A 27,733-nucleotide genomic window follows, 5' to 3' on the forward strand; every position below is an offset into this window, starting at 1 on the left:
TTGTGCATCTCTTTAAAGACTCCAAATCTACTCTCTCTCTAAAGGTATCTCTTTTTCTCTCTAAACCTTAACCCTAACCCTAACCCTAACCCTAGCCCTAACTCTCTCTCTCTTTCAATCAAAATTCTAATCATAATTTTTTTTTGATTGGTAAATTCTAACCATAATTCTCTCTCTCTCTCTCTCTCTCCTCTCTCTCTCTCTCTCTCTTCTTCTCTTAGTTGAAACCCTAAACCCAACCCTTAACACTTGATGCTTACATCTCAGAACCATTGAAATAAATTTTTTTCAAGTTCTTCTATTCTACTTCTAATATGTTCATTGCCTGGAACTGGCTTACATATCACCTCTTTATTGATGAAAAGGTAGTGTAGACACCCTCATTTTGTCTAGATTGAGCTTGAGAACTCATGAAATGTTATGAAAAAGGATTTGGCCTGAAGATCTGACACAAAAAGGGCTCAAAGGCCCTATCAAAAGCAGATTTAAGGACCACAAGACTTTCCAATTAGGCTAAAAATACCATGTTTGTACCTTACATATTGATGGGCCAAATTTTGGCTTGTCCTCACAATTTTCGTTTGTCCTCACCTTAAGTACGAACATGCCAAAATTTGGCCTATTTATACCTCAGTTATGGATAAGAGAATTTTCCCTCTCTTAACCTCACCTACAAATACTACAGAACTATTGTGAGGACCATTTTACATTTCACCCCCACTAACCCTATTTTTTCTTGGGACCATAAAACCTTTTACCACTTTAACCATATTTTATCTCACATAACACTTTTTCTTTTGTTCTAAGCTAATTTGGACAAGATTCTCATTTTTGACCTTTGACCAGTCTACCTCTCACCTCACTAATCCCTCTTGCTTTTGAGCTACAAGTCTTTTACCTTAATAACCTTATTTTATCCTCACTCAACACTCTCTACATTGGTCTTAAGGTATTTGTTCATTGTGTAAGATGTCTCTTAAAATTAAAATCCTACTTTAAATTAGTAAGTAGAATTGTTCCATTGAGGATTGGGGGGACTAGTATTTCAAATTTTAGAAATCAAATGAAAATGATGTGATTTTGAAAAACAAACTAAATTTAAAAAAAAATAATTAAATTAACTAAAAAAACTCTAAATTAGAAAACATATAAGGAAATTGAATTCACCAAGAAAATTTTATTTAAATCAATTTATTATTATTATTTTGATAACTCAAATCAAGTAATCGACAAAGATTTTTTATTCGAGAAGTTTAATAATAAAAATCCTTATTTCTTTATAAATCTAAAAATTAGCTAAAATTTCATTTCCTTCAAAAGTTCAATTGCCTAATGATCCTACATCATGGCGAGCATCTGATTTAATGGGTTCTTCTCAAAAGTAATGGATCATGCTCGAGATGAGGAATAAGGACAAATAAATAATAGAATTTTAGAAATATGGTTTGTTGAAAAAAAAATCTATTAAGAACTTTGAAAAATATGTAAGAACTTTAAAAGTAAAAGAAATTAAAATTAATTAAACATCTTGACTCCATCACTCTCCCTAGATTGGGAAGTTAGTTAAGACTTATTCTAAAAATTTAACAAATAAAAGATGAAAAATAACTTATTATTTATTGATTTTTAAAATAAATCTTGAACAAATATTTATCTTTCAATTCACAGAAAATAATAACTAATAGTTATAAAAAAAGAGAAGAAGAAGAAATTATGATAAGAGAGATAGAGACATTAGAAAAAGTTAAGAGAGAACCCTAAAAACTTAGGGCTTGTGTGGATTGACTTTTTTAAGTACTTCTGACTTTTGTGGGGAGTCAGAAGCACATTAAACGTGTTTGGATAAATAACTCCTACAAAGAACTACTTCATTTTAGTGCTTTTTCATGGAGTACCAAAGGTGCTAGTTCTTTAAATTACTCTTGCGCGGAGCCACAAAACATTGTCAAAATTAAAGGATTGGGACAAGTATACCCCTCATAAATTTTGAAAATTACAAACCTAGCCTCAAAAAGGCAATTGGAATAATATTATATTACTATCCATTGATATGGTGGTTGCCTTTTGGTGTAACATTTGAGACATGTATACCCATCATAAATTTTGAAAATTACAAGCATACCCTCAAAAATGCAATTGCAGTAATACTATATTACTAGCCATTGATGTGGTGGTAGCTTTTTGGTGTAGCATTTGGGACAAGTATGCATCTCATAAATTTTGAAAATTACAAGCATACCCTCAAAAATACAATTAAATAATATTTTATTATTATCCATTGATGTGGTGGTAGCCTTTTAGTATAACATTTGAATTTGGATTTCTAGCTCCCCCAATTGCTCACTCAATGATTTATCCATGAACATTCCAACTATGGTTGAAATTTTCTTATTACAAGATTGATGTGATTAATTACACACAAATTTACTATTCATTAATGTGGTGAAAGCTTCTTCATAGTTTTAGTGGTTGTATATATTTGCTCACAATTTCTTCTTTTTATTTATAATTATTGTGTGTTTATATTAGTTTTTATGGATAAAAACAATAACTTTTATTTCTTTTAAAAAATAATTTGTTGAGTTATAATATTAAAAATAGTAACTGATACTTATAAGGGCATTTTGATCATTTTAACAGAATCCAAAATAGTTTTCAAACACAAAACTCTATCAACAGTACTTCTGACAGTACTTTTCAGAACCTGCATCTAAATGCACAACAGTTATCCACTTACTCCAGACAGTACTTCAAAAAGTACTTATGAAAATACTTATATTCTAGTACTTCTAGCTCCTGTATCCACACGGGCCCTTAGAGTGTTAATATTTTTTTATATAAAATAATTAATGTTGCTTTGGCAACATGTTTCTGTCATTTTTTTTCTAAATTGAATCTTTTACATGAAACAGAATCCTCTTACCCTCTCAATTAGAGTTCTAATCCCTATTGACCTTGTCCTATTTTGATAATCACGTCAAAAGTTACTTCCAAAATGGTGAAACGTAATAGATTTGAAGTTTTTGATTTGTTACTTATTTTTAACAAATTCGAAGTCCAAATTGGTTTTCTTTCATAAACTACGAATTTGTTATCTTCGAAATTAATTTTATAATCTCTAATCTCGTCTTATTTCGATAAATGAGTCAAAAGTTATAGGTAAAATGGTATGACATAATAGATTCATAACTTGATTATGTTAATTCAAAATTATCGAATCTCTTGGATCGTACTTTGACTTTGACTTTTGACTTCAATAATTTTTCCACTATTTGATTATGCAATTTCCATCTATTTTGAAATCATAGATATCCCTCTATCTTTCAAATTTATGATGATATATTATGAGAAAATAACCTAAATACCCTCACTTTCATCTTCAAGATTTTTTTATAAAATAATGCTGAAGTGACCTCAAGCTAGAACCTCACATAGCACTTCATGAAATGAAAGTGGATAGGAACCATAGATGCTTTTTCACTCGTATCTCAATGAAAAGAATCTATGATTCCCATCCACTTTCACGTCATGAAGTGCAATATGAGGTTCCAACTTGAGGTCACTCCAACACGACTCTTTTTTATGTTATTTAAATATTAGATCCCAAGATAAATATAATATTTTCGAGTGATTGAAGAGAAATTTTGGTAGAAAAATCAAGATTTTTTATATAACATAAATTAAATATTTTGAATATTAACAATTTAGGAAGAAAAATCAATTCGTTTTTTGTTAGAGCAAATCATTTGTTTTATTTTAATGCTACGACCCAAAGACCAAGATTGGATTTTTGAGGGAGTGGAAGAGGAAGAATTTTGACAGAAAAATCAACTTTTTTTTTTCCGAATATAGTTTTGATTGATAGAAAATCAGGTTTTGAATATCTCAAATTTCTGGAAGAATAATCAAAGGGTTTTAGACTACAGGTTGAAGATGAGGGATTTTGTGAATAAAAATCAAGGATTATCTAGGCAAAGAGAGGAGGACACCTTAAATCAGTTTGAAAATGCAGGGATACATTTCAATTATTCACCAAAATATGCGAAGAAACTTGAATCTGATTTCAATACTTTGTCCTATGCGAGGAAACTTCAAGATATTAAATCTTCCTCTATCAAGTTGGACAATATTCTTGAGACCCTCTTCTGTTTGATTCAATAACAGTTTAACCCAATTTGAAAGTGGAGCTGATGTGATATTAAGGCTCATTGCCCTCGGGAATTTAGGCTTCCAGTCGCCTCCTCTACAAAACTTGGTCTAGTTTCTCAAAATTATGGAGATCTCTTTGGACAAACATCTAACATCACTTATGTCTATATCTAAAATAGTTAAGTATCTTAAGGATACCAACTCAGTTAATCTTGCTTTACATCCATCTCTCATTCCATCAATCTCCCACGCATCAAAGCTTCCCATCATGTATAATTCTTCTAAACAAGAGAAGCTCGAAAACACTTTTGATAGGATGGTTTTAAGAATGCGGTTTTTTGACAAATCTAACAACTTCAGATTGGTCAATTTCCCTATTTCTGTTGGCAATCTTTCCATTTTATTGTCACTTAGAGAGAGTATTTCGAGTTCCTATAGTTCTGTAACTAGAGATGTATCACTTAGTGAAGTTAAGTAGTGCACGAAGGTTTATGAGGCATGAGAGTGATGGTGGTAGTGAGGAAATATCAGTCCCGAAGAACCTATCAGGTAGTCTCTCGAAAGAAAAACTCCACGATGATGACAAGGTCAAGAGTCGTGTGTATTCAGGTTGATTAGGGAACTTATTGATTTCGTTTTTGATCAGTGACATATGCATGAATCTCCTTAAATTTTCTGACACTGGACAGCGTCTCAAACCCACGTCGGCTTTTACGATAAATCCATCGAATTCTTCATGTGCAATTGATATCGCTGCACTCTGAACAACTTCGTGCATCATTACTTTTCCATCCTTCTCTTCCTTTGATAACAAGCACGAAGATACAAGTGTGTCAAGCATCCCATCAATCTATTCCTTGCTTCCTCTAAGGTGGCTTCATCTCGAAGCAGCTCGTCTCCCATCACATACAACAACAATTCATCCTCAGTAAATTTGAAGTCTCCTGGGAAAAGACAACAAAATAAGAAGCATCTTTTGGTTTCTTCCCTTACCACGCAATCGTAGCTAAACCTGATTTATTTAAATAGTTTGCTAACTAGCTAGGGAAAAAAAAGCTTCAAAACTGTTAGATTTTGGCAAAATGACCAGAGCCGAGCCATCAATTGATATTTTGAGGTCTTCGTGAGGCATACATTATATTTTGAACTACTTTTTGCATCCCCAACAATAAAATCATACTAAAAGAAATAACTTAAGAGATATGATAACCTATCGTGATCATTGATAAAAAAAAAATCTATTGTTAATCACAAGTGTAAATCAAGATTAACCATAGATCATACACAATCATAAATCATGAAAGAGAATTTTAGCAACAGATAAAATTTATAGTTCGTGCTGCTGTGACTCAATTGACACAAAGCTCTCCAATAAAAGAGAAGATCTGCAACATTAGATGGCAACTAACTCATCGATCACCACATTATAAAACCTTTGGATTTCATAAACGTCTTCGTGTGTCACAAAGTTGATTACAACGCCTTTCCTCCAAGCCAACTTACTGCATCCGATTCAGTGGAATGTAGTTATCTGGTTGAGTTTACAGATCATAGTTAATGATCGATGAAAACATAATTTTAGATTACTAGAACCCAAATTACAAGAATCCTTATAAGTGTTTATTTATATTTTTATGGGTAAGCTAGACTTGAACCCATGACTAAGGATACTTGTTAAGAATTAGAGAGGACCCAGACCTGAATTCGTGCATAGTGAGTATTTATGTCGACTTTACGTAAGATGACGCTCTTGAGTGATGGCCAAAGGCCCATCGAGATCCCATAGTGTCTCCAGCTTCCACTCTTCCTTATCTACATTGACATAGAAAATCTTGATACCCTCCAGAGTGAGCTCCCCATGCTTCACAAGAATCGTCATGGTCTTGTTCACGGACTTCCTTGCAATCTCAACCTGATTTTTGCAGTGAGGCATGGAAAATATGATGGCATAAAAACAAAAAACCTACAAATCTCCACCAAATTTAAAAACAAAAAAGATGAACTCAGACCTGAATATCATTTTTGGTCAAATGGGTGTAAGAAGGATCTCTCATTTCTGTGAGGACGATGGTGATAGTGAGTGCAAAGAAAGTGTAACGGCAATGGCAACCACGAGGACAGAAGGGACAGCTATGGAAAATGTCACTGTTAACAGGCAATGCGCAAGGGACAAGATATTAATTTCAGATTTATTTTAGAAAAAAATGTAAATCTAGTTTTATGAAATTTAAAGGTGAAACAGAAGGGTTAAGCCAAAAGAATTACCTCCTTGAAAAGGGGTTGTAGGCGTTCCCTGACCGTTGGGTCTTCCCAATCAAGCGATTCAACATTAACTCCTTCAATCTTTCTTAGTTTGGGTGCACTCCAGTGGCCTAAAGGGAGCCTGCTCAAATTTGGACACTCCTCCAAGTGTAGTTCTTCTAAGGAAGGCCATTCAAAAAGTAAACCCCTTTGGTGCACATTGGAGAGCTTTGGTAGATAGACTAGTTCCAGGCTCTTCAATTGAGGGAGTACCCTGTTGTCCTCTTCCTCTGCTTCAGCGCTTAAAATTATCTCCTCCATCTCCTCGCAATTTTTAATTTTAAGTACTTGTAGTAGGAGCAAGTCTCGAACTAGTTCTATTGGGAAGAGGTGCTTTAGCGTATGACAACTCGAGATTTCCAGCACTTTTAGATTTGGGAAGATTGGAGATGATTGAAAATTGCTAGAGACATAGTAATATTTGATCTCCCTTAATCTGGTGGATGAAGTAGCTGTAGTCTCAAGGACCTCCTCTTCGATAATTTCATCCTCTTCTTCATTTTCCTCTGATTGTATTATTTTCCACATTCCCTTCCATATGGTTGTCAGTTTCGGTAGATCATGTAAATGTAGCTCTTTTAAGTTGGGGATTGAAGCATGCCCTTCCTCAAGCTCCTCTGAGTCAAATACCTCTTTCAACTCATCACACATCTCTACCTCCAATTTCTCCAAATTTTGCATCCTTGCCAACAAATCAGAAGATAAAACATTGGTGATTTTGATACAATCACGTAGAGATAACAGTTTTAGCTTCTCAAGGAATCCATTTGGGAGTGGTCCAAAATGAATTGCCTCTAAATTATTCATACTCTGAATGTCTAATACCTCCAAGTTACTAAATGCAGCTTCCGAAGGCTCCTCCACCACACTCATAAGATATCTCGTTCCAATACATTGTCTTATGCAAAGAAACTTCAAGATGTTAAATCTTCCTCTATCAAGTTGGACAATATTCTTGAGATGCGGGCAATCGTAAAGATCGAGCTCTTCTGTTTGATTCAATAACAGTTTAACCCAATTTGAAAGTGGAGCTGATGTGATATTTAGTCTCATTGCCCTCGGGAATTTAGGCTTCCATTCGCTACCTCTCCCACTCCCACATATACGAAACTTGGTCAAGTTTCCCAAATTTATGGAGATATCTTTGGAGAAACATCTGACATCACTTATATCTATATCTAGAATAGTCAAGAATTTTAAGGATGCAAACTCGGTTAATCTAGCTTTACATCCATCTCCTATTCCATCAATCTCCCACGCATCAAAACTTCCCATCATATATAATTCTTCTAAACAAGAGAAGCTCGAAAACACTTTGGGTGGGATAGTTTTAAGAAGGCGGTTCTTTGACAAATCTAGCAACTTTAGATTGGTCAACTTCCCCATTTCTGTCGGCAATCTTTCTATCTTGTTGTTGCTTAGAGAGAGTATTTCGAGTTCCTTCAGTTCTGTAACTAGAGATATATCAATTAGTGAAGTATGATCTAGAAGAAGTGTTCGAAGGTTCACGAGGCACGAGAGTGATGGTGGTAGTGATGAAATATCAGTCCTTTTTAGATCTAGAGTTACAAGGGATGTCATCCTTTCAAAGAACCCATCAGGCAGTCTCTCAAAAGAAAAACTCCGTGACAATGACAAGGTCAAGAGTCGTTGATATTCAGGTTGATTAGGGAACTTACTGATTTTGTTTTTGATCAGAGACATGTGCATGAATCTCCTTAAATTTTCTGCATCTGGCCAGCGTCTCAAACCCACATCGGCTTTAACGATAAACCCATTGATTTCTTCATGTGCAATTGATATGGCTGCACTCCGAACAACTTCATGCATCATTACCTTTCCATCCTCTTCTTCTTTTAATAAGAGACATGAAGATACAAGGACGTCAAGCATCCCATGCAATCTATTCCTTGCTTCCTCTAAGGTGGCTTCATCTCGAAGAAGCTCGTCTCCCATCACGTACAACAACAAGTCATCCTTGGTAAATTTCAAGCCTCTGGGGAAAAGACAACAAAATAAGAAGCATCTTTTGGTTTCTTCCCTTACCAAGTAGTCGTAGCTCAACCTGATCGAGGAGTTGACAATCTGCATATCATGGAACGTAGACTGCCTCATTTGTCGAGCTGCATCCTCCCATACAATTTGGTCCTTTTTTTGCAACGCCCTTCCAACTGTCATAATCGCAGAAGGCAAACCTCCACATTGATTAAGAACCTCCGTAGCGAATTTGATCAAGGCAGGAGATTCTATGGTATCACTGACAGCCTGTCGGAACAGATTCCATGAATCCTTTTTCGATAGTAGATTAACTTCAATCCTCAAGTTTGCATCCATGTGACCACATAGATTTAGGTTTCTCGTGGTTATCACAATTTTGCAACCCTTGTGGTAATCTCCGTAAGGGATTCCCACATCAGCTAAATCCAGACGCTTCCACAGATCATCCAAGATTATGAGGACCCGTTTCTCCTGCTCCAATCTCATCCATAGCTTTCGTGCTCTCATTCGTTCGCTCTCCTGTTCAAATCTCATCCCGAGTCTCTCTGCGATTTCATCTTGAATGTTTTTCAAGACTGGATTATGAGACACGGTCACGATTAGAACCTCGTCATAAAGATATTCTTGACGCACTAATGTTTCAACTTGTTTCATCAAGGTGGTTTTGCCTACCCCAGCCATCCCATATACACCAATTACTTTGATGTTCTCATCCTTCAACGCTTCGATGATTTGGTTCTTGACAGATTCTCTGGATTCAAAATCCAGAAAATATCCAGTACTACTGGAAATAATGGATTGAATGCTACTGGGAGGAAGTGCAGGATATGATATGGAACTGAAGGATCGTCGTTCATTTAGGAGATCTTCTGCGATGAAAAACAAATTCCTTGATGTAATATTTAAACGAAGAGTGGAAAACAACCGTTTGAAACAGCCATGGATATTTTCGGATCTCACTTCAAATGCTATTTCCTCACGTCGAAATTTGTGAACCTTTTCTAGCCACGCTTCAACTACTGGATTGATAATATCTCCTTTCCTCTGAGCTATTTGGACCAATTGTTCTACCTCCTCTGTTATCTTTCCCAAATTGTCCACTTTCTGCATAAGGGATTGAAAATGTCTCTTGTCAGGGACAAAAGCATCAACTGTACTCTTGACAAAAGATTCAACAACTAGCTCCATTTCTGTTGCTGCTTCTGCTTGAGACGCAAACGAGGGGGAATGATGAGAAGCTTTGTTTCAGAGAGAGAGAGGGGGAGTTAGTTAGAGTTGGTAAGGAAAAAAAAAAAACTGTGAGAAAGGGGTGAGGGGTAGGGATTGTTTGAGAAGAGAATCTCTGAGTGGGGGAAAATTATGGTTAGTTGTATGGTCGAAGAACTTGAAGATGAATGATTTTAGGGAGAAATTCAGAGGTTTAAACTGGAGGGAGGTGAGGGTGTGGAGCTGGAAGTAGCGCATACACACCAAAACACTCTGTTTGGGTTACTGGTTACAAGAGAGAGGACTGAGAGAAAGTATGGGATCCCCAGGGTTGAGAAACTGGTGTTTTAGATTTTAGAGTCTACTCCTCTGAACTTTTTTTAAATACTTTATACACCTCTTTATTTTCAAATTTATGATTCTGTACCTGAAGTCCATTTGATATGATGAGGAGATTCAACTTGGCTACTACCATGTGGGAGAGTTTTATCTCTAAGTACTACTCAGAGTTTTGGACTGTATCTTGATGGTCCATTTCTAATAGTCCCTCAACCTCATCTCCCTTTAATTGAAAATAATGGTGAATGCATGCGGTTGGATACGTGGTTGAGGTGGCAAGGACACAGAACCACACATCTTTTTCCTATGTATCCTAATGAAAACAATCCATGATTTTATGTCCTTGCCACATCAGCCACGTACCTTGACCATGTGCATTCATCATGACTCTTTAATTTATAATGGTTTTGGGAGTACCTAAATTAACTTTTTTTTTTATTATCTCGTTACCAATGATTCTTACTATGGATGATATACTCCTAATTTTGACACTTGGATGTATATTTCGACGATTTGAAACAAAAAGTGACAAATGAAGTTGGCATTCTAAAGTTTTGAAGATTTCAATGTAATGTTTGATTTGAGTGTAGGTTTCACAACAATAATATATGCATTTTAGGTATTTCAAAAAGATCTATCTAGTGTCAAGGTCGAAAAAATGAACAAAATCTGAGTCACTTTGTAGTGTCGTGTTGCAACATTTTTTATTTTAAAATTCACTATTTTTATCGCCGAGTTCAATTTTTTTTTTTTGGTCATAATACAAATATTGATATCGATAGTACCAATGTTAATATTAGAATTTTTTATTTTATTTTAAACTTTCTTCCAAAGTTACTTTCTACTTTCTTCTAAAGTTACTTTCTACTTTTTACATTGCATCCCAAAATGCCCTAATGCTTATTAAAATTTCACTAACTTTGTCATTTTTATAATCTACAAACTTCTAAATTCATCACTTTAAATATCTATGAATTTGTAGATGTACCAGCAATTTCAATGATTATAAAAGTGATGAACTCACTTGAAATACATGTTTTGAAAATTAAAATGAACAATATATTGAAATTGGAATTTGGACATAAGTTGCACACGTTTTGAGAAAAATCCCTTTGATTTTAACTTTGACCCATCCTTACAAGTGAGTGACACGTTAATATAACTTCCCCTATTCTCTAACTACAGTTGTGACCCAACATTTCTTAGTGCTTCAGGAGTTCCCTTGCACAAAGAGCATCTCTAAGAATGCTCTTTAGAATAAAGAGCATATTTTGTCAAAATCTGACAAATGTTATCTTAGTTATCCTAAAATTTATTGAGTAATCCAACAGACTCAACAAAATCTTTCATCTGTTGAAAAATGACTTAAATCTTAATAAGAGTCTTGACCCCACGTTTTGGAATCCAAAAACATGAACCAATGTCATAGGGCTCGTAAAGAATGGAATTCTAAGATCTCTAGAAAAAAAATCATTATTTTTCACAGTTGAATTTGAAGTTTAAGTTTTGGGAGTTCGGTAACTGTCCATTTTCAACATCTTGGATCAAGCTCAAAAGATATTTTTTAAAATTTATTTTTTGTGAGTATGTGTTTTTTCCATAAAATCTAGAAAAACGTCGTGTTCGATTGTTAATGTGATAATTCATGTGGGCTCAACGACTCTTAGTAAGATTTAAAATATTACTAAGTTAGTAATTAAAGTATTTTTTACTGATTTTACATTGTATTTTTATTAATAACGAGCCAAGTACAATCTTGATCTCGATTTTTGTGTCTGTTACTTTAACTTTAGATAGTAGAGAATCAGTCGGACCATTTTTTTCTAATCTGTCGGACCGTTGAATTTGAAGTTTAAGTTTTTGGTAGTTAAATTAGGGTTGAAGATTAATGTGTGTGTATGTGTGTGTGTGTGTGTGTGTGTGTGTTCGAAGGCCTTAAAGAAAGCCAAACATTGTGGTAACATTTTTCAAAATAGGGATTAGAAGTTTTGGAATCAAGTGATTTTTTTGTGATGATGATCTCTATGGTGAAAGGTGAAGGGATCATCCTCACCAAAAATCAGTTCATTTTGAAACTTCTAATCCTAATTTACAAGTTGAAAAATCATGGACCATCCATTTTTTGCAAACCACTTTTGATGGGGTTAGAAGTTTTGGAATGAGCTGATTTTTGGTGAGGATGATCTTTTTCATCAAGGAGATCATCCTCACTAAAAATCAGCCAATTCCAAAACTATTAACACATACATTGAAAAAATGTTTGGCACAATGTTTGGCTCTCTTAATTTAGGGCCCCCGAACGTCACCCTATGTATATAAGAAATGAGTTTTTTGTTTGGTATATTAGGGTGTGTGCAAAGAGAATTTCAAAAAAGGGCATAGATGTAAATTTAAATTTTTACATCTTAATTTCAAGTGGGTACATAGAGTACTTTTCGTGCGTGCAAATAATGTCACCCTATTACTTGTGAAAAATAGCTTCATTGAATTTTGACAAAATGACCAAAGCCACAAAAAGCTATTTCGAGGTAGAGCTGGCAATGATCCAGATTTGAACCAGTATTTGATTTGTTCCTATCCCCAAAAAAATAAAAAATAAAAAGGTTTGGATCAGGATTTTAGATTTTCAGATTGAGCTTAAAGATCCCATGAAATTTTTGATCGATTTCAAATTAACTTTAGTCTGATCAGATTAAAATCGGATCCAATGATTATATTATGAAAACAAACCTATGTTTGAACATGATTAAAATGTTAACTACTATTCTCTCTTTATAAACAAAGAATAAAAAATTATCCCCTTACCATACCCCCATTAAGGTGGTGTGATGTGTTCTTTCACATTATTGTGCAATTTTCCAATAAAAAATAAGGGAGGATGACAATTTCAATGGAAATGTCACCATTCACGATCAACCTTTTTCCCACGAAAAACAAGACAATTTTAGCGATTCTTCTTGACATTACTATGCAACTTTCTATTAAACAAGGGATGACGACAATTTCAAGGAAATGTCACCATTCACAATCATCCTTTCCCATGAAAAACAAGACAATTTTAGCTATTCCTCTTCACATTATTATGCAACTTCCCAATAAAAAACAAGGGAGGATGACAATTTCAATGGAAATGTCACCTTTCGCATTCAACCCACGAAAAACAAGATAATTTTAGCCATTCCTCTTTACATTACTATGCAACTTTCCAATAAAAAAATAAAGGTGGGTGACAATTTCAATGAAAAAGCCACCGTTCACATTCAACCTTTTTCATGAAAAACAAGGCAATTTTAACTATTCCTCTTCACATTACTGTGCAACTTTTCAATAAACAAATAAGGGAAGAAGACAATTTCAATGGAAATGCCACTGTTCATATTCAATCTTTTTCACAAAAACCAAGACAATTTTAATTATTCCTCTTCACATTACTATGCAACTTTCCAATAAACAAATAAGAGAAGATGACAATTTCAATGGAAATGCCATTGTTCACGTTCAATCTTTTACACAAAAAACGAGACAATTTTAACTATTCCTTTCCACATTACTTTGCAATTTTCCAATAAAAAATAGGGAAAATTATGAAAAAAAATCTTTAAAAAAAAAAATTTATTTATCAAAAAGAATCTAATTTTGAAAAATTAGAAAAAAAATAAAAATCCGATCATTGAAAGACCGATTTCTTCTCTCTCTTCACTTCTCTCTCCTCTACATTTAAAAAAAATCGAATTTTTTTTAAAAATACCAGTCATTGAAAGACCGATTTCTTCTCTCTCCTCTACATTCAAGATTAATATGTCTAATAAAAATTATGAAAAAATATATATCTAATAAAAATTCTTAAAATCAAATTATCATCATCAAATCACATATTTCTACATTTATGAATTACCAAATTCTATCATACATTAAATCCCACGTTTAAAAAAAGAGAGAAATTGCAAATCGCATTTAAAATGTATTTTTTTTTTTAATTCACCAATTTTTGTGACTATGGTTATAAGTAAATGCAATGAGCACAAATGGTGGGTGTAAATAGCCTAGCTTGTACCGTTATGTATGAAGGGTTGGGACTTGGGAGAGTTTAACTACCATCTCATCATTTATTGTTAACTTTAAAAAGCGATGGCATATTATGTAGAATAAGAAAAAGGGATGAAAAAATGATTAAATAAATAATATGTAAAAGTGACCAACTTCGTGAACATTAGGGGTGTCAATGGATCGGTTTCGGTTTGATTCTTATGAATATCATAATCATAATCACTATAATTTATTTTATTTTTTTTTATTTTTTTTCATAATTTTCCCTTTTTTTAAAATGTAAAAGAGAGAGAAGTGACGAGAGAGAAGAAACCGGTCTTTCAATAACCGGTATTTTAAAAAAAAATCGATTTTTTTTTAAATGTAGAGGAGAGAGAAGTGAAGAGAGAGAAGAAATCGATCTTTCAATGATCGATATTTAAAAAAAAAAATCAATTTTTTTTAAAATGTAGAGGAGAGAGAAGAAACCAGTCTTTCAATGACCGAATTTTTTCTTTTTTCTAATTTTTTTAAAATTAAATTCTTTTTGATCAATTCTTTTTGGATTTTTTTCATAATTTTCCCTAAAAAATAAGGAAATATGGCAATTTCAATGGAAATATCATTGTTCACATTCAACCTTTTTCATGAAAAACAAGACAATTTTAGCTATTCCTCTTCCCTACGGTCTTTAAACAAGAGGTTAGCCAGCTTTTCTCCCTTTGGTCGCTCTTCTCCGTCTTTAAAAAATAATAAACAATTACCTCTTCAACACAGTGAAAAGATGTGATGTGACATATTAGACTAAAGAGTTGAACTTCTCCTCATTTATATGAAAAGAAGAAGAAAAATAGATTTAACCGGCAAACCTAACTATTTTATTACAAAACTCCCATGGAGTTCTAACAACTCCAAGGAAATCTCATAATCTCACTTTATAAAGTTTGTCACTCACCAAGCCTTACTTTATCTAATTTGTTACCTAGTAATTCTTGAAGTGGGGATCCATGTCATAAAATTCAAGTTGATACCGCTAATTTGTTGCTTAACATACCTTGCAGAGGATTATGACCACTGTAAAGGTGTATTTTGTGATACAACTTAAGATTATGAGTTGAATAAAAAACACACCATTAAACTCAAAAAACAATTGAAAAGCATAAAGAAAAAAAAGAAGGAATACAAGAGTTTTTTATGTGGTTCAAAAAATATGCCTATATCCATGGACTTGAGGAATTATTCCACTATAATAAAGTTCAGTTACATGACCTCCTCTCTCGGTCTCCCTATATTCCCTATCCCTTTTTTACAATGACCTTTAATCCTTTATATAGAAAAAATCCTAAAACTATAAAAGAAATCGTAATTCTAGTTAAATTCTAATTTTTCCATTTATCTCTATCTAAATTAATAATTATCTAAAAAGAAAAGAATCCTCTTAAATTGGAATTTTTTTTCTAATTAAATAGAGTTCTCTTAAATGATGTCACGAGCCCATCTCAAGATTCCCATTAATTGGTTTGAAATAAACGGTCTAGATGGGAGAGGATTTTATCCCTCCACAACCGCATAAATTTTTGGCATCCAAAAATATGATCTCATACCATAGGGTTATAAAGGAAAAAATTCTAAGAACGCTAGAATTTTTTTTTTTTTTTTTTAAAGTTAATTTTTACCATTGAATTTTAGTTTTAAATTTGAGAGTTTGGTGTCCATCCATTTTCAAAACATATTGAATCTAAGTTTTTTCATAAAATATAGAAATATGTGGTGTTGAATTGCCAATTGGATAACCCATGTGGGCCAGACAACCCTTAGTAAGATCTTAAATCTTACTATATTAGTCATGTTAGCCTAATTCATAAAGTAAGGTTTTGTTCGGTAACATACTTGATCGAAAGGGAGTTTTTGTAATAAAATTGCAATAGATAGGTCTGCTCGATAGTTCTTTAAAAAATACAAACAATTGACAACCTATGATCCTCGACCAAAAGAAATGAAAAAATTACTTAAAGGATTTGACGGAAGGAGTCCTTTCTAATTAGTCCCTAAGTTTTAGGGCCTCTTTTAATAGTCTATTTAGTAAAACTTTTATTTATAATAAGTCCCCAATCCCCATGTCCCTCATTTCTCATGATTGAATGCCCTAACCGTTCGACCTCACCATTTTCATCCTTTTTTTTTTTTAAACATTTTAATCGAATTTTGGAGATTCCAGTCTGTTAGAAAGGATTTAAGAAGGAAGAAGAAATCATTTTCAAGAGACTTTTCAAACATTTTGTAGATGTATATAAAAAAATTAGGATTTTTTCACTTTTTTTCTTTGATTTAGGATAAAAATCGATCAAGAATGGTTCTTTTGGTTTGAAATCATCTAAACAATTCATTATCTCAAGTTTTTAGTTGATCTTTCCTCATATTTTAGTCAGAAAAACTTAAAAATAAAAAATGAGTGATTTTTAGTAGTGTCAGTTCACCACTTTTAATTGGAGTTTGACGATAAATAAAAGGGGAAATTATAATTATAAAAAAAACCTATTAAATTTTTTTTTTTTAAAGTAACAATTTTATATTATTTATCAGAAGGAACCAAAATCGACCATTTAAGGGCTGAATTTTTTTATAAATTTGAAATTTTCGACCCTTTAAGGGTCGAAATATTTTTTTTTATTGAATTTTTTTTAAAAAGAGGTTAACAATTACAACTGCCACTTTTTTATTTTTTATTTTTTATTTTTTTCTTACATATTTAATAACTGTTTTCAACTGTTCCTAATGCTTCAAAATATTCTTGTTTTAATTGCCAAGTTACTGCTCTTGACAACCATTGGCATCTTTGACTTGTTCAATTCCTCTGAATTGGTTGAGATGATTTCTCCAAAACTAGAAATATTGATGTTTATTGTGGAGTTTTAGGACAATAATAAAGGACTTGTTCTCGATTCTCATTTTAGATCCTCTCTCATGAATGGTCCCTAAATTCTATTTCTTTTCTTTCATTCAGGTGCAACTTTTGAGAGACTGTTTATGATTTCTTATCTTGATGAAGAACCGTCATATTTTTGCTCTTCAAGCATGCCACCTAAGAGGTGGCCAGCTATTGAATAATCCACAGCGGCCATCTATATTGATTTGCCCTATCGACTAAAGTCAGGTTTTCTCAAAAAAAATTAAGTAGAATTCAGGGGATTATATTTAACATTTTCTTGGAGAAAAAAATAATAATATATTTTTTAAAAAGTTGAAAATGGCATCACACCAAAAACTGGACATTAGGAGCAATCGAAAATTGTTCCTAAACGTGCCAGAAAAAGAAAAAAAAAATTAACGACTGCAATTGTTGATTATTTTTTTTTTTAAATTTTAATAATTTTTTTCAGCCCTTAAAGAGTTGAAATTTTCAATTTTATAATAGTAAACAAAATTTGGCCCTTTAAAAGTCAAAATTTTAAATGTTTTAATTTTTTTTTTTTTTTTTTTAACTCGATCCTTAAAGGGCGATTTTGATTCCTTTGAAAGATTCTGTAAAAATTTTACTTTTTTCTAATAGATTTTTTTTAATAATTTCCCATAAATAAAAAGTGGTGAACTCGACAATAAATCAAAAGTGGCGAGTTCAACAATAAATAAAAAAGTTGTGAACTCAACAATAAATAAAAAGCAGTGAGCTCGACAATAACTAAAAAGTAGCGAGTTCGACGATAAATAAAAAGTGCTGACTTAACCAATAATGAGGGACCCTTAAGAAATAAAAAGGTTTACTAAATGGACCATCAAGCTTCTGCCCAAAACTTAGGGGTTACTTAGAAAGAAATCCCTCCGTGAGGGTCCTTCTAGTAATTTTCTCAAAAAAAAAAATTAGTCACATTTCGAAAATACCATGGTCAAAGCTATCCGAAATGTCTTGAAATATTGGTCTGCAGAAAATATAATTTTTGAAAAGCCTCTCTCTTGCGCACATCTCAGCCCTTCATATATTGCCTCAAGCTCAATTGAAGCAGGTGCCAACTAACTTAGTTGGTAAAGTCTTTGGGTGAGTACTAATTATTTATAACCGAACATGAGCATGAAACATGAACACTGAATACAAATCTAACCCTGATCATGAGAGAAATCACATATCACACATGATTTAGGAATTTTAAAAAATAGAGATCAATTAATCACATTTGTTAGTGCAATGATCAAGATCGACGTTGATCAGTAATTGAAGTTGATTTGTAACCATAGGGCAGTGTGAAAGCAGCTTTAATGGTTTAGGTCCCAAATTACAAGAATCCTAATAAGGTTTATATAGAAAAAAAAAATGGAAAGAAGTCTAACTCGAGGTAAATTCTAATTGATCAGATCTAATGTTTATGAAAAGTTCATGATTTGGAGCATGATGAGTGTCTACCAAGACGACCCATACCTGTGCGATGATAGCTCCTCATTTTGTCGGTCAGTCAATCAACTTTACAATGATGGTCTGAGTGATGGCCAAAGTCCCATAGAGATCAAATAGGGCCTCCAGCTCCCACTCTTCCTTATCTACATTGACATAGAAAGCTTGTTACTCTTTAGAGTGAGCTCCTCACACTTCACAAGAATTTCCCTGGGCTTGTTAATGCACTTGCTTGTGGAGAAAATTTTCATTCAAAATCTTTTTTTTTTTTTTTGTCACAAGGGTGACAACCATGGGACAAAGGAGTCAACTATGGCGCAAGTCACTGTTAACAAGCGATAGGGTAGGGGAAATATGTTAGTTTCAGGTTTGGATAGTAAAAAAACTATATAAATCCATCCTTAATCATCACACAATTAAAATCCATCGAATTGAATAAATTTTTATTCCTAAACATACAAATTACTAAAGTAATTTGAATCGCTCTACTTAGAAAATTTCAAGCAACCCTACAAAAATTTGATTTAAGCATGATGATAAAGAACTTAACAAAGAAAAATGTATTTTCCAATCCTATTAGTATAAAAAAATAAGAAGGAAAAAAAGCTTCCTTTATTATAAGTTACATGATGATTAGGACTTAAGAACATAAGAAAACGTCAGCAATGGATCAATGATGGTAAATAGCAAAAGGCATATCAAAGAAAATAAACATGGGGAGAATGAAGAATAAATAAGTCAAAAGAGAATAAATAAAGTAAAATAACAAAGCTAAACTCACCTCTATGATAATATGGTTGTTGTGGTGCAATTCCTTCAGACTCAATTCAATGATAGCTTGAGAGAGACGGCGAAATAGAATGAAAGGGGCACTAATGGTATGATGGAAAGTTGACGTTAAAGAGAGAAAGAATCTATGATCCTATTGTTTGCAGATTTTAAGAGAGGATAGAAAATGTGGTGCTGCTATGGGATTTGTAATAGAGAAGAGTAGAAATCTGGTACTGTTGTTGGGACTTTGATAGAGAAGAAAAGAAGGAAAACGTGGTGGTGCTATGAAAGAGACATTAAAGAAGAAAAAGGAGGTTGTTGCAGGGACGTTGTGGAGAAGAATGTGTGGCTGTGATGTTAATGAAAAGAGTGATGGTGTTTTACATGTTGTTCTTGTTCGACTCTTCTCCTTTATACAATCTTCTTTCTCTTATTCTTCTTATTTTGTAAGAACAAACGAAGAGATAAAACTGTGTCTAGGTCACGTTAGGAGAGAAAATTTGATTCTATTGGCAAACCCAATCTATATTACGTGGGGATTCTTTTTAAGAAAAAACAATAAAGGGGGTGATCTTGTGTTTTGCAACTTGATAGTGGCATATGTTTTATTCGTAGATTTGTGAGAAGATGAATTTTGATTCAATTCAATTAAGTAACATTCACTTTGATGGGTCAATTAAATTAAACAATTTATTCTAGTGTTCGTCTCAAGCTTTTAATTGGATTGGTTGGGTAAATTTTAATTTTCGATTTGATTGGTCGATTAAGTTTTTTTACTTTGATTTGATTGGTTAATAAAATTTTAATTTTCGATTCGATTGGTCGATTAATTTTTAATTTTTAATTTTTACAATTCTAATCAATGTTATTTTATGTTTAAATTTTCAATTTTCCTAAATGGAGATTTCTAAATTTTTTTGATGTGTGTAAATTTATTGAAATTTTTTATTTTTAGTCATGTTTTCCTAAAAATTAAAATCTCTAGGTAAAACTCAAATATCAAAGGGTATTTTAATCATTTTTGTGACTTTTTTGTAAACTTCACTGTTTTCACCTATTTGAGTCTCATTAGGCTCGAAATCATATCCTAAGGATAATAAAGTACTTTTAAGACTTTTCAGAGGTATGGGACCCAAGGAGGTATTTTTGTCATTTTGTAAATTTTTGAAAATTTTAGCGTGTGATTTCTTCTAGTCTCAATGATTTATAAGTCTTGAGATCACATGTTCCTAACATTGCGAGATTTCTATGTTATTGAAATGTATGGCAAGCCTAAGCGTGCACACTTGCCAAATCGAGTGTAAAGTATAATGATCCTAAACATACATGATTTTTACGTCGAGTTGTAACGAGTATGAAAGATGAAAGAAATAGAAGCAACAAAATTGGGAAAGAAATTCTTAAACTTTCGGATTCTTCGCATATTTTGCGCTCATCATTAGGAACACACAACAACCGAATGACGAATTAGACAAATGCAAAAATGGGATATTTACAACAGTTAGTAAACAAAGATAATTGCTAATACAAGTATTGAAACTCTCAACTAATGCCTCAGAAACTAAACTAACTTGAAAAGATTATAACCAAACGATATTGTAACGAAAAACGAACTCAACATAACTTAGATATTCCCCATGTTACAAATACTAGTCTTGGATCTGTAATAAAAAAATAAAAAATAAAAAATAAAAAAGAGAATTAAAATAACAAACAAAATTAATAACATGTGCTGTGACTCAATATTGTCCAGAAGCCCTTCAACACGAGACGATCCACTACATTAGATAGCAACTCCTCAAGCACCACACAATGTCGTTGTGTGTCACAAAGTAGATTACACCACCTTTCCTTCAAGGCCAAACACTGCATCCAATAGGTGGAGTTAGTTCTCTTGTGGAATTACTAGATCATAGTCAATAACTGATAAAGAAATGTTTTTAGATTATTAGATCCCAAAATACGAGAATCCTAGTATGGTTTACTTTTTTAAAATAATGGAAAGAATTCAAAATAGAGGTAAGTTCTATTTGATCTGATCTATTCATAATCTAATCTAATTGTTATCCTCATATTTTTGAGAAGATGATTTTGTGTATCAATATACTAATATCCAGGAATACTTGCGGTGAACTAGAGACGATCCAGACCTGAATTTGTGCACGATGATTGTTCACAAGGATGACACGTACTTGTGTTATCATGGGCCTCAATCCTCATCTTGTCAGTTAGTCAGTCAACAACTTTATGTAAGATGACACCTCTGAGTGATGGCCAAAGTCCCATAGAGTCTCGAGCTTCCATTCTTCTTTATCAACATTGACATAGAAAAGTTTGGTAGCCCAAGAGTGAATTCCTTACACCTTACAAGAATTGTACGTGCATGGACTTGTGCATGGTCGTTCTTCTGATCTCAAGAGCTTCTGGTGGCATGAATCATGGCGGATCAGAAAACACCAACCTGAACTTTTGGGGGATGAAATTAGAAAATATAACATTTTATTGGACAAGCTGAGATGAGGATTGCAGAAATTAAATGACAAAAACAAATTTCACCTGGTCTGTCTTGCGCTTCTAATGTCATCTTCGTGTGGGTTAGTGCTGCAGAGTGAGACCAATCATTCAAGAAAGAATCTGTAGCATATTTCATTCTAAAAATATGAACATAATCGTAATTGGTTGAAAACCAAATCAAAGGATTCTAATTAACAAAAAAAAAAAGCAAACACATGCACAGCCCAACCAGCCCTCTTTGAAATAAATATGAACATATTGATCATGGCAAACCACATGAACAACCACCGCCAAAACAACAACAACAACAACAACAACAACAAAAAAAGAATCTCATGTCCTCAAGGATACAAAAGTGAGGTGTTTGCTTGAACATTTTAAGCAAATACCAGTCTTTTTATACATAAAATCAAATAAGTCAAGTATCTCATACCAAAAGTGAGGTGTTTGCTTGAATATTTTAAGGAGAACAGAGAACTATCCTACACCCAATAATCTTTTAGATCCAGTAAGCCCATGAACAATTAGCTTGCTCTTTATAATATAAACAGCAAAGTTTGAAACAATACTAATGTTTGGCCCACACCTTAGTGGTCCTAGATACAGTTTCAGCTCGATTGGTGACACTCATACACACTTGATTTCCATATGCAAACAGAAAGAAAGAAACTTGAATAATAACAATAGATATCATTGGATGAAAATGTTTTGATCAGTATCAAATAGAAAGATTTGTCTGAGAAATATATCCTAACATGTGAAAATTAATTTTCAATCTTATTCACTAACTATCCAAGAACTAAACAAAATACCATAAATCTTGAAATTTCAGAAGAAAAAAGATGAATTCAAACCTGAATAGATTTGTGGTTATGGGAGGAAGATGGCAATGGTGAGTGCAAGGACAAGGGAGATGGCAATGGAAAACAGCTATGGTGAATGTCTCTGTTATCAAGCAACGGGGCAGGGGAAACATGTTAATTTCAGGTTGCATAGGAAAAATTAGAAACTAATTTTTCATGAAATTTAAAGCCAAAAAAAGGGTTAAGAGATAAGAAGTTACCTGATTGAAGAGGGGTTGTAGGCGTGCCTCGACACTTGGATCTTCCCAATCAAACCATTCAAAATTATCTCCTTCAATCTTTTTTACTTTTGGTGCGCTATTAGGGCCTAAAGGAAGCCTGTTCAAACTGGGACACTCCTCCACGCATAGTTCTTCCAAAGAAGGCCAATCAAAATTTAAACCCCGTTGGTAGACACTGGAGAGATTTGGTAGGTAGACTAGTTCTAGAACCGTCAATTGAGGTAGTATCATCTTGTCCTCTTCTTGGTCTTCTTCACCCAGCTCACCTACAATTATTTCCTCAATCTGCTCACAATATTTAACTTTAAGTACTTGTAGTTGCAACAGACCTCGAACAATTTTCACTGGGAAAAGGTAGGTTAGCATATGACAACTGGAGATTTCCAGCACTTTTAGATTTGGGAATATTGGAGGTGCTGGAAAAGAACTAGAAATATAATAAGATCTTGACTGCCTTATGGTCTCAAGGACCTTTTCTTCCATAATTTCATCTTCTTCCCCTACCTCTGATTGTATTATTTTCCACATTCCCTTCCATATGATGGTCAGCCTGGGTAGATTATACAAATATAGCTCTTTTAAACTTGGGATCAGAGTATGTCCTTCCTCCAGCTCCTCTGAGTCGAATACCTCTTTCAACTCATCACACGTCTCTACCTCCAATTTTTCCAAATTCTGCATCCTTGCCAACAAATCAAAAGGTAAAACATTGGTGATCTTGTTACAGTCACGTAGAGATAGGAGTTTTAGTTTAACAAAGAATCCATTTGGGAGTGGTCCATGATATATAGCCTCTAAACTATCCATACTCCAAATGTCTAATACTTCCAAGCTACTAAATGCAGCTTCTGAAGTCTCTTCCACCACACTCATAAGATATCTCATTCCAAGACATTGTCCTATGCGAAGAAACTTCAAGTTATTAAATCTTCCTCTATCAAGTTGGACAATATTCTTGAGACCTTTGCAACTGTAAATATCGAGCTCTTCTGTTTTTTTCAACAAAACCTTAACCCAATTCGAAAGTGGATTCGAGGTGATAATAAGGCTCATAGCTCTTGGGAATTTAGGCTTCCATTCACTTCCTCTCCCACTCCCACAGATACGAAACTTTGTCAAGTTTCTCAAATTTATGGGGATCTCTTCGGACAAACATCTGACATCACTTATATCTAGATCCAGAATAGTCAAGTATTTTAAGGATGCCAGCTCGGTTAATCTAGCCTTACTAACTTCTCCTATTCCATCGATCTCCCACCCATCAAAGCTTCCCATCATGTATAATTCTTCTAAACAGGACAAGCTCGACAACAAGTTCGGCGGGACAATTTTAAGAAAGCGATTCTTAGACAAATCCAACAACCTTAGATTGGTCAATTGACCTATTTCTTCCGGCAACCTTTCGATCTTATTGTCACTTAGAGAGAGAATTTCAAGTTCCTCAAGTTCTCCAACTCGAGATACATCACTTAATGAAGTTTGATCTAGAAGAAGTGTTCGAAGGTTTACGAGGCACAAGAGTGATGGTGGTAGTGATGAAATATCAGTCCGTTTTAAATCTAGAGTCACAAGGGATGTCATCCTTTCGAAGAAACTATTAGGCAGTCTCTCAAAAGAATAACTCCGTGACAATAACAAGGTCAAGAGTTGGGGGCATTCAGGTTGATTAGGGAACTTACTGATGTCGTTTTTGATTAGTGACATATGCATGCATCTCCTTAAAATTTCAGCATCAGGCCACTGTCTCAATCCCACACCAGCTTTTACAATAAACCCATTGCTTTCTTCATGTGCAATTGATATGGCTGCACCCCGCACAACTTTATGCATCATTACCTTTTCATCTTCATCTTCTTTTAATAACAAAGATGAAGATACAAGGATGTCAAGCATTCTATGCAATCTTTTCCTTGCCTCCTCTAAAGTGGCAACACCTCGAACCAGCTTGTCTCCAATCACATACAGCAACAATTCATCCTTGGTAAATTTGAAGTCTTCAGGGAATAGGCAACAAAATAAGAAGCATCTTCTGGTTTCTTTCCGTACTAAGTATTCATAGCTCAACCTAATCGCAGAGATGATATTCTCCATATCATGGAACATTGACTGCCTTAGTTGTCGAGATGCATCCTCCCACACTAATTGGTCCTTATTTCGCAATGCCCTTCCAACCGTAACAATTGCTAAGGGCAAACCTCCACATTCATTAACAACCCCCATGGCGAATTTGTCTAGGGTAGGAGATTCCACAGTAGCACCAGCAACCCGTCGAAACAGAATCATGGAATCTTGTTTTGATAATACGTTAACTTGAATCACCACGTTTGCATCCATGTGATCACATACATTTAGGTTTCTCGTGGTGAGCACAACTTTGCAACCCTTGTTGTCATCTCCATAAGGGATCCCCACAGCAGCTAAATCCAATCTCTTCCATAGATCATCTAAGATTATGAGGATCCTCTTCTCATCCTTGAGCCTCATCCATAACCGTTGTGCTCTTGTCGATTCACTCTGATTGTCTTCAAATTTCATCCCCAATCTCTCAGCAATTTTGCCTTGAATGTTTTTCAAGACTGGTTTGTGGGACACGGTCACCATCAAAACCTCATCAAAAAGAACATAGCCGTCTCTTTGCAAATATCGTTTCCCTATTTGTTCAATCAAGACGGTTTTGCCTATCCCAGCCATCCCATATACACCAATTACTTTGATCTTCTCATCCTTCAACGCCTCGATGATTCGATTCCTGACAGATTCTCTGGATTCAAACTCTAGAAAATATCCAGTACTGGGAATGGATTGAATGTTGGGAGGAACTGAAGGAAATGATACAGGATCTCTGAAGGGTTTCCCTTCATTCAAAAGATCGTTCACGACGCCAATCATCTTCTCTGCTTCTTTACCCACATCATGACGAGCACAACACCACCCTTTGAACCAACTATTGATCTCTTCAGCTTCCACATTCAATTCTATCGCCTCATCTCGAACTTTGTCCACCTTTTCTAGCCACTTTTGAACTACTTGATTGATTAAATCTCCTCTCCTCCGAGCTGTTTGGACCAATCGTTCTACTTCGTCTCTCATCCTTCCCAAATCGTCCACTTTCGGTATAAGGTCTTGAAGATTACTCTTGTGACGAACAAGATATCTGACATGAGGCACGATAAGAGAAATTGAAATCTGAATATCTTCTATAATGAGTGAATTAGCTTGGACCTTCATTATTGTTGCTTGTTGAGATGACACAGTAAGTTCTTCGGATACAAATTCTTGAATTTTGGGAGGAAATGATACAGGAGATCTGAAGTGTTTCATTTCATTGAAGAGACCATTTATGATGCAAATCAACTTGTCTGCTTCTTTACCAAGATCATGACGAGCGCAACACCACCCTTTGAACCAACTATGGATCTCTTTTGATTCCTCATTCAATTCTATCGCCTCATCTCGAACTTTGTCCGCCTTTGTTAGCCATGCTTCAACTACTGGATTGATCAAATCTCCTCTTCTTTGAGCTGTTTGGACCAATCGTTCTATGTCTTCTCTTATTCTTCCCAAATCATCGACTTTCTCTGTAAGGGTTTCAAGATATCTCTTGTACTGAACAAGATATCTGACCTCGCGTTGAATAAGAGCTGTTGAAATCTCAACCATTACTGTAATAGGTAAAGCAAAGAAATCCATTGCTGTTGCTGCTTCTACTTGAGATGCAAACAAGGGGGATTGTCAGAAGCTTTTGTATCAGGAAGCGACCGAGAGAGAGATTGCTAGAAACTTATACTTTGAAGTTTACGAGTTGAAATCACTGTAAATGCAAAATTTTGTTGTTGCAAAGTTCTGCGTTTATTAGATTTTACATAATTTTGTAAATTAGAGTGTTTGGTTGTGTCCAATGCAAAATTTTGTGCTTGATGGTTATCCTAAAACCATAAAAATTAAAAAAAAATTAAAAATAAATACTAATAATAATAATGCAATTTAAGTTTTCTTTGAAAAATCATATTTTTTCTATAAAATCTAATTTAAAATTTAAAGAAATTGATATTTAATTCCATCATTTTTAAACAAATTAAAAAACTACAAACCAATATTCATTTCCATAAGGGATTAATATTTTAAAAATGATTACTCATTTGAACCAACATTTGAAAGATCTTCCAATTTAAACCAACCAAAAAGCTAAATTAATTAATAAATTAAAATAAAATAAATCTCAAACCTACCATTGTCATTAGTAGAAATCAAATACAAACCGACTTTTAACATAAGCAAAGGAACCTATATTTAACATAATACATATTAGTGGGTTGATAGGTAATATGTCTACTAACTAAGCTTTTTTTTTATTATTAAGCAAACAAGGGATTATTGGTTAATGGGGATTTGAACCTTAGCTTATGGGATCAATTGTCCTCAAGTCTTACCACTTAGCAAAGTGGCACCTTCATTGTCAACTAAGATATTCATAAAGGGTAAATTATACCATCAGGAATTAGTTGAGATGGTAAAGGCGATTCGATATGCTCCTAAGTCACATCTTCGAATCTCTATAGGCACCTCCACTTTAAAAGTGAATATATTTAACTACTAACACGTGCTACGGTGATTGGTATGTGCAATTCGCCAAAATAAAACAAAAATATAGGGCGAATTACTATTTCGTGAATTGAAAATGAGTTATATACGATTTCAACATTTTTTCATTTTACCAAAACATAAACAATCATAATGGGGTACGATAGAGCAAAGAGATGGAGAGAGAGAGAGAGAAAGAGAGTGAGAGGTTAGCCTGGATTGTTCTTAGATCGTGTGAAAAAAAGGAAGATAAAAACATAAAGTTTTGTGGAGGTTTTTGCTCCACAAAGATTTATGGTATTTTAAATGAATTTTTGTGAAATGTCACAATTATTTATGATGAGACCCACAAAAATATATACATCCAAGTAACCGCATTC

The 27,733-nt window shown here is 33.8% G+C and overlaps 2 protein-coding genes across 7 annotated transcripts; both read right to left on the reverse strand.

The window, feature by feature from the left end:
* Positions 1 to 5,348: 5,348 nt before the first annotated feature.
* Positions 5,349 to 10,083, reverse strand: LOC147388489 (putative disease resistance protein At4g27220). 2 transcript variants are annotated; one of them, XM_086419850.1, is made up of 4 exons: positions 6,415 to 10,083; positions 6,159 to 6,294; positions 5,848 to 6,061; positions 5,349 to 5,651 (listed from the first exon to the last, which is right to left on the reverse strand). In XM_086419850.1, the coding sequence occupies exons 1-2, from the start codon at positions 9,634 to 9,636 to the stop codon at positions 6,292 to 6,294; spliced, it is 3,225 nt and encodes a 1,074-aa protein (XP_086275976.1). In that variant the 5' UTR covers positions 9,637 to 10,083; the 3' UTR covers positions 5,349 to 5,651; positions 5,848 to 6,061; positions 6,159 to 6,291. The 2 variants fall into 2 exon arrangements, with proteins under 2 accessions (XP_086275976.1, XP_086275975.1); XM_086419849.1 differs by having other exon boundaries at positions 5,349 to 5,680.
* Positions 10,084 to 20,296: 10,213 nt separating this feature from the next.
* LOC147388490 (putative disease resistance protein At4g27220) lies at positions 20,297 to 26,631 on the reverse strand. Of its 5 annotated transcripts, none has more exons than XM_086419841.1 (5): positions 22,752 to 26,631; positions 22,543 to 22,633; positions 21,731 to 21,808; positions 21,367 to 21,635; positions 20,297 to 21,040 (listed from the first exon to the last, which is right to left on the reverse strand). In XM_086419841.1, exons 1-2 carry the CDS (start codon positions 26,460 to 26,462, stop codon positions 22,619 to 22,621), a joined length of 3,726 nt encoding a protein of 1,241 aa, XP_086275967.1. In that variant the 5' UTR covers positions 26,463 to 26,631; the 3' UTR covers positions 20,297 to 21,040; positions 21,367 to 21,635; positions 21,731 to 21,808; positions 22,543 to 22,618. The 5 variants fall into 5 exon arrangements, with proteins under 5 accessions (XP_086275967.1, XP_086275966.1, XP_086275968.1 ...); XM_086419840.1 differs by having other exon boundaries at positions 20,299 to 21,040; positions 21,325 to 21,635; positions 21,731 to 21,775; XM_086419842.1 differs by having other exon boundaries at positions 20,299 to 21,040; positions 21,325 to 21,640; positions 21,731 to 21,775.
* Between the last annotated feature and the right edge of the window lie 1,102 nt (positions 26,632 to 27,733).

This window comes from Akebia trifoliata, chromosome 12 (assembly GCF_017979445.1).
Source record: "Akebia trifoliata isolate Shusen 1 chromosome 12, ASM1797944v1, whole genome shotgun sequence".
Classification (NCBI taxonomy): domain Eukaryota; kingdom Viridiplantae; phylum Streptophyta; class Magnoliopsida; order Ranunculales; family Lardizabalaceae; genus Akebia; species Akebia trifoliata.

What these genes read in the sequence shown, in the direction of transcription:
- LOC147388489 (XM_086419850.1), bottom strand. Translation starts at nt 9,636, where the DNA reads ATGGAGCTAGTTGTTGAATCTTTTGTCAAGAGTACAGTTGATGCTTTT.
- LOC147388490 (XM_086419841.1), bottom strand. Translation starts at nt 26,462, where the DNA reads ATGGATTTCTTTGCTTTACCTATTACAGTAATGGTTGAGATTTCAACA.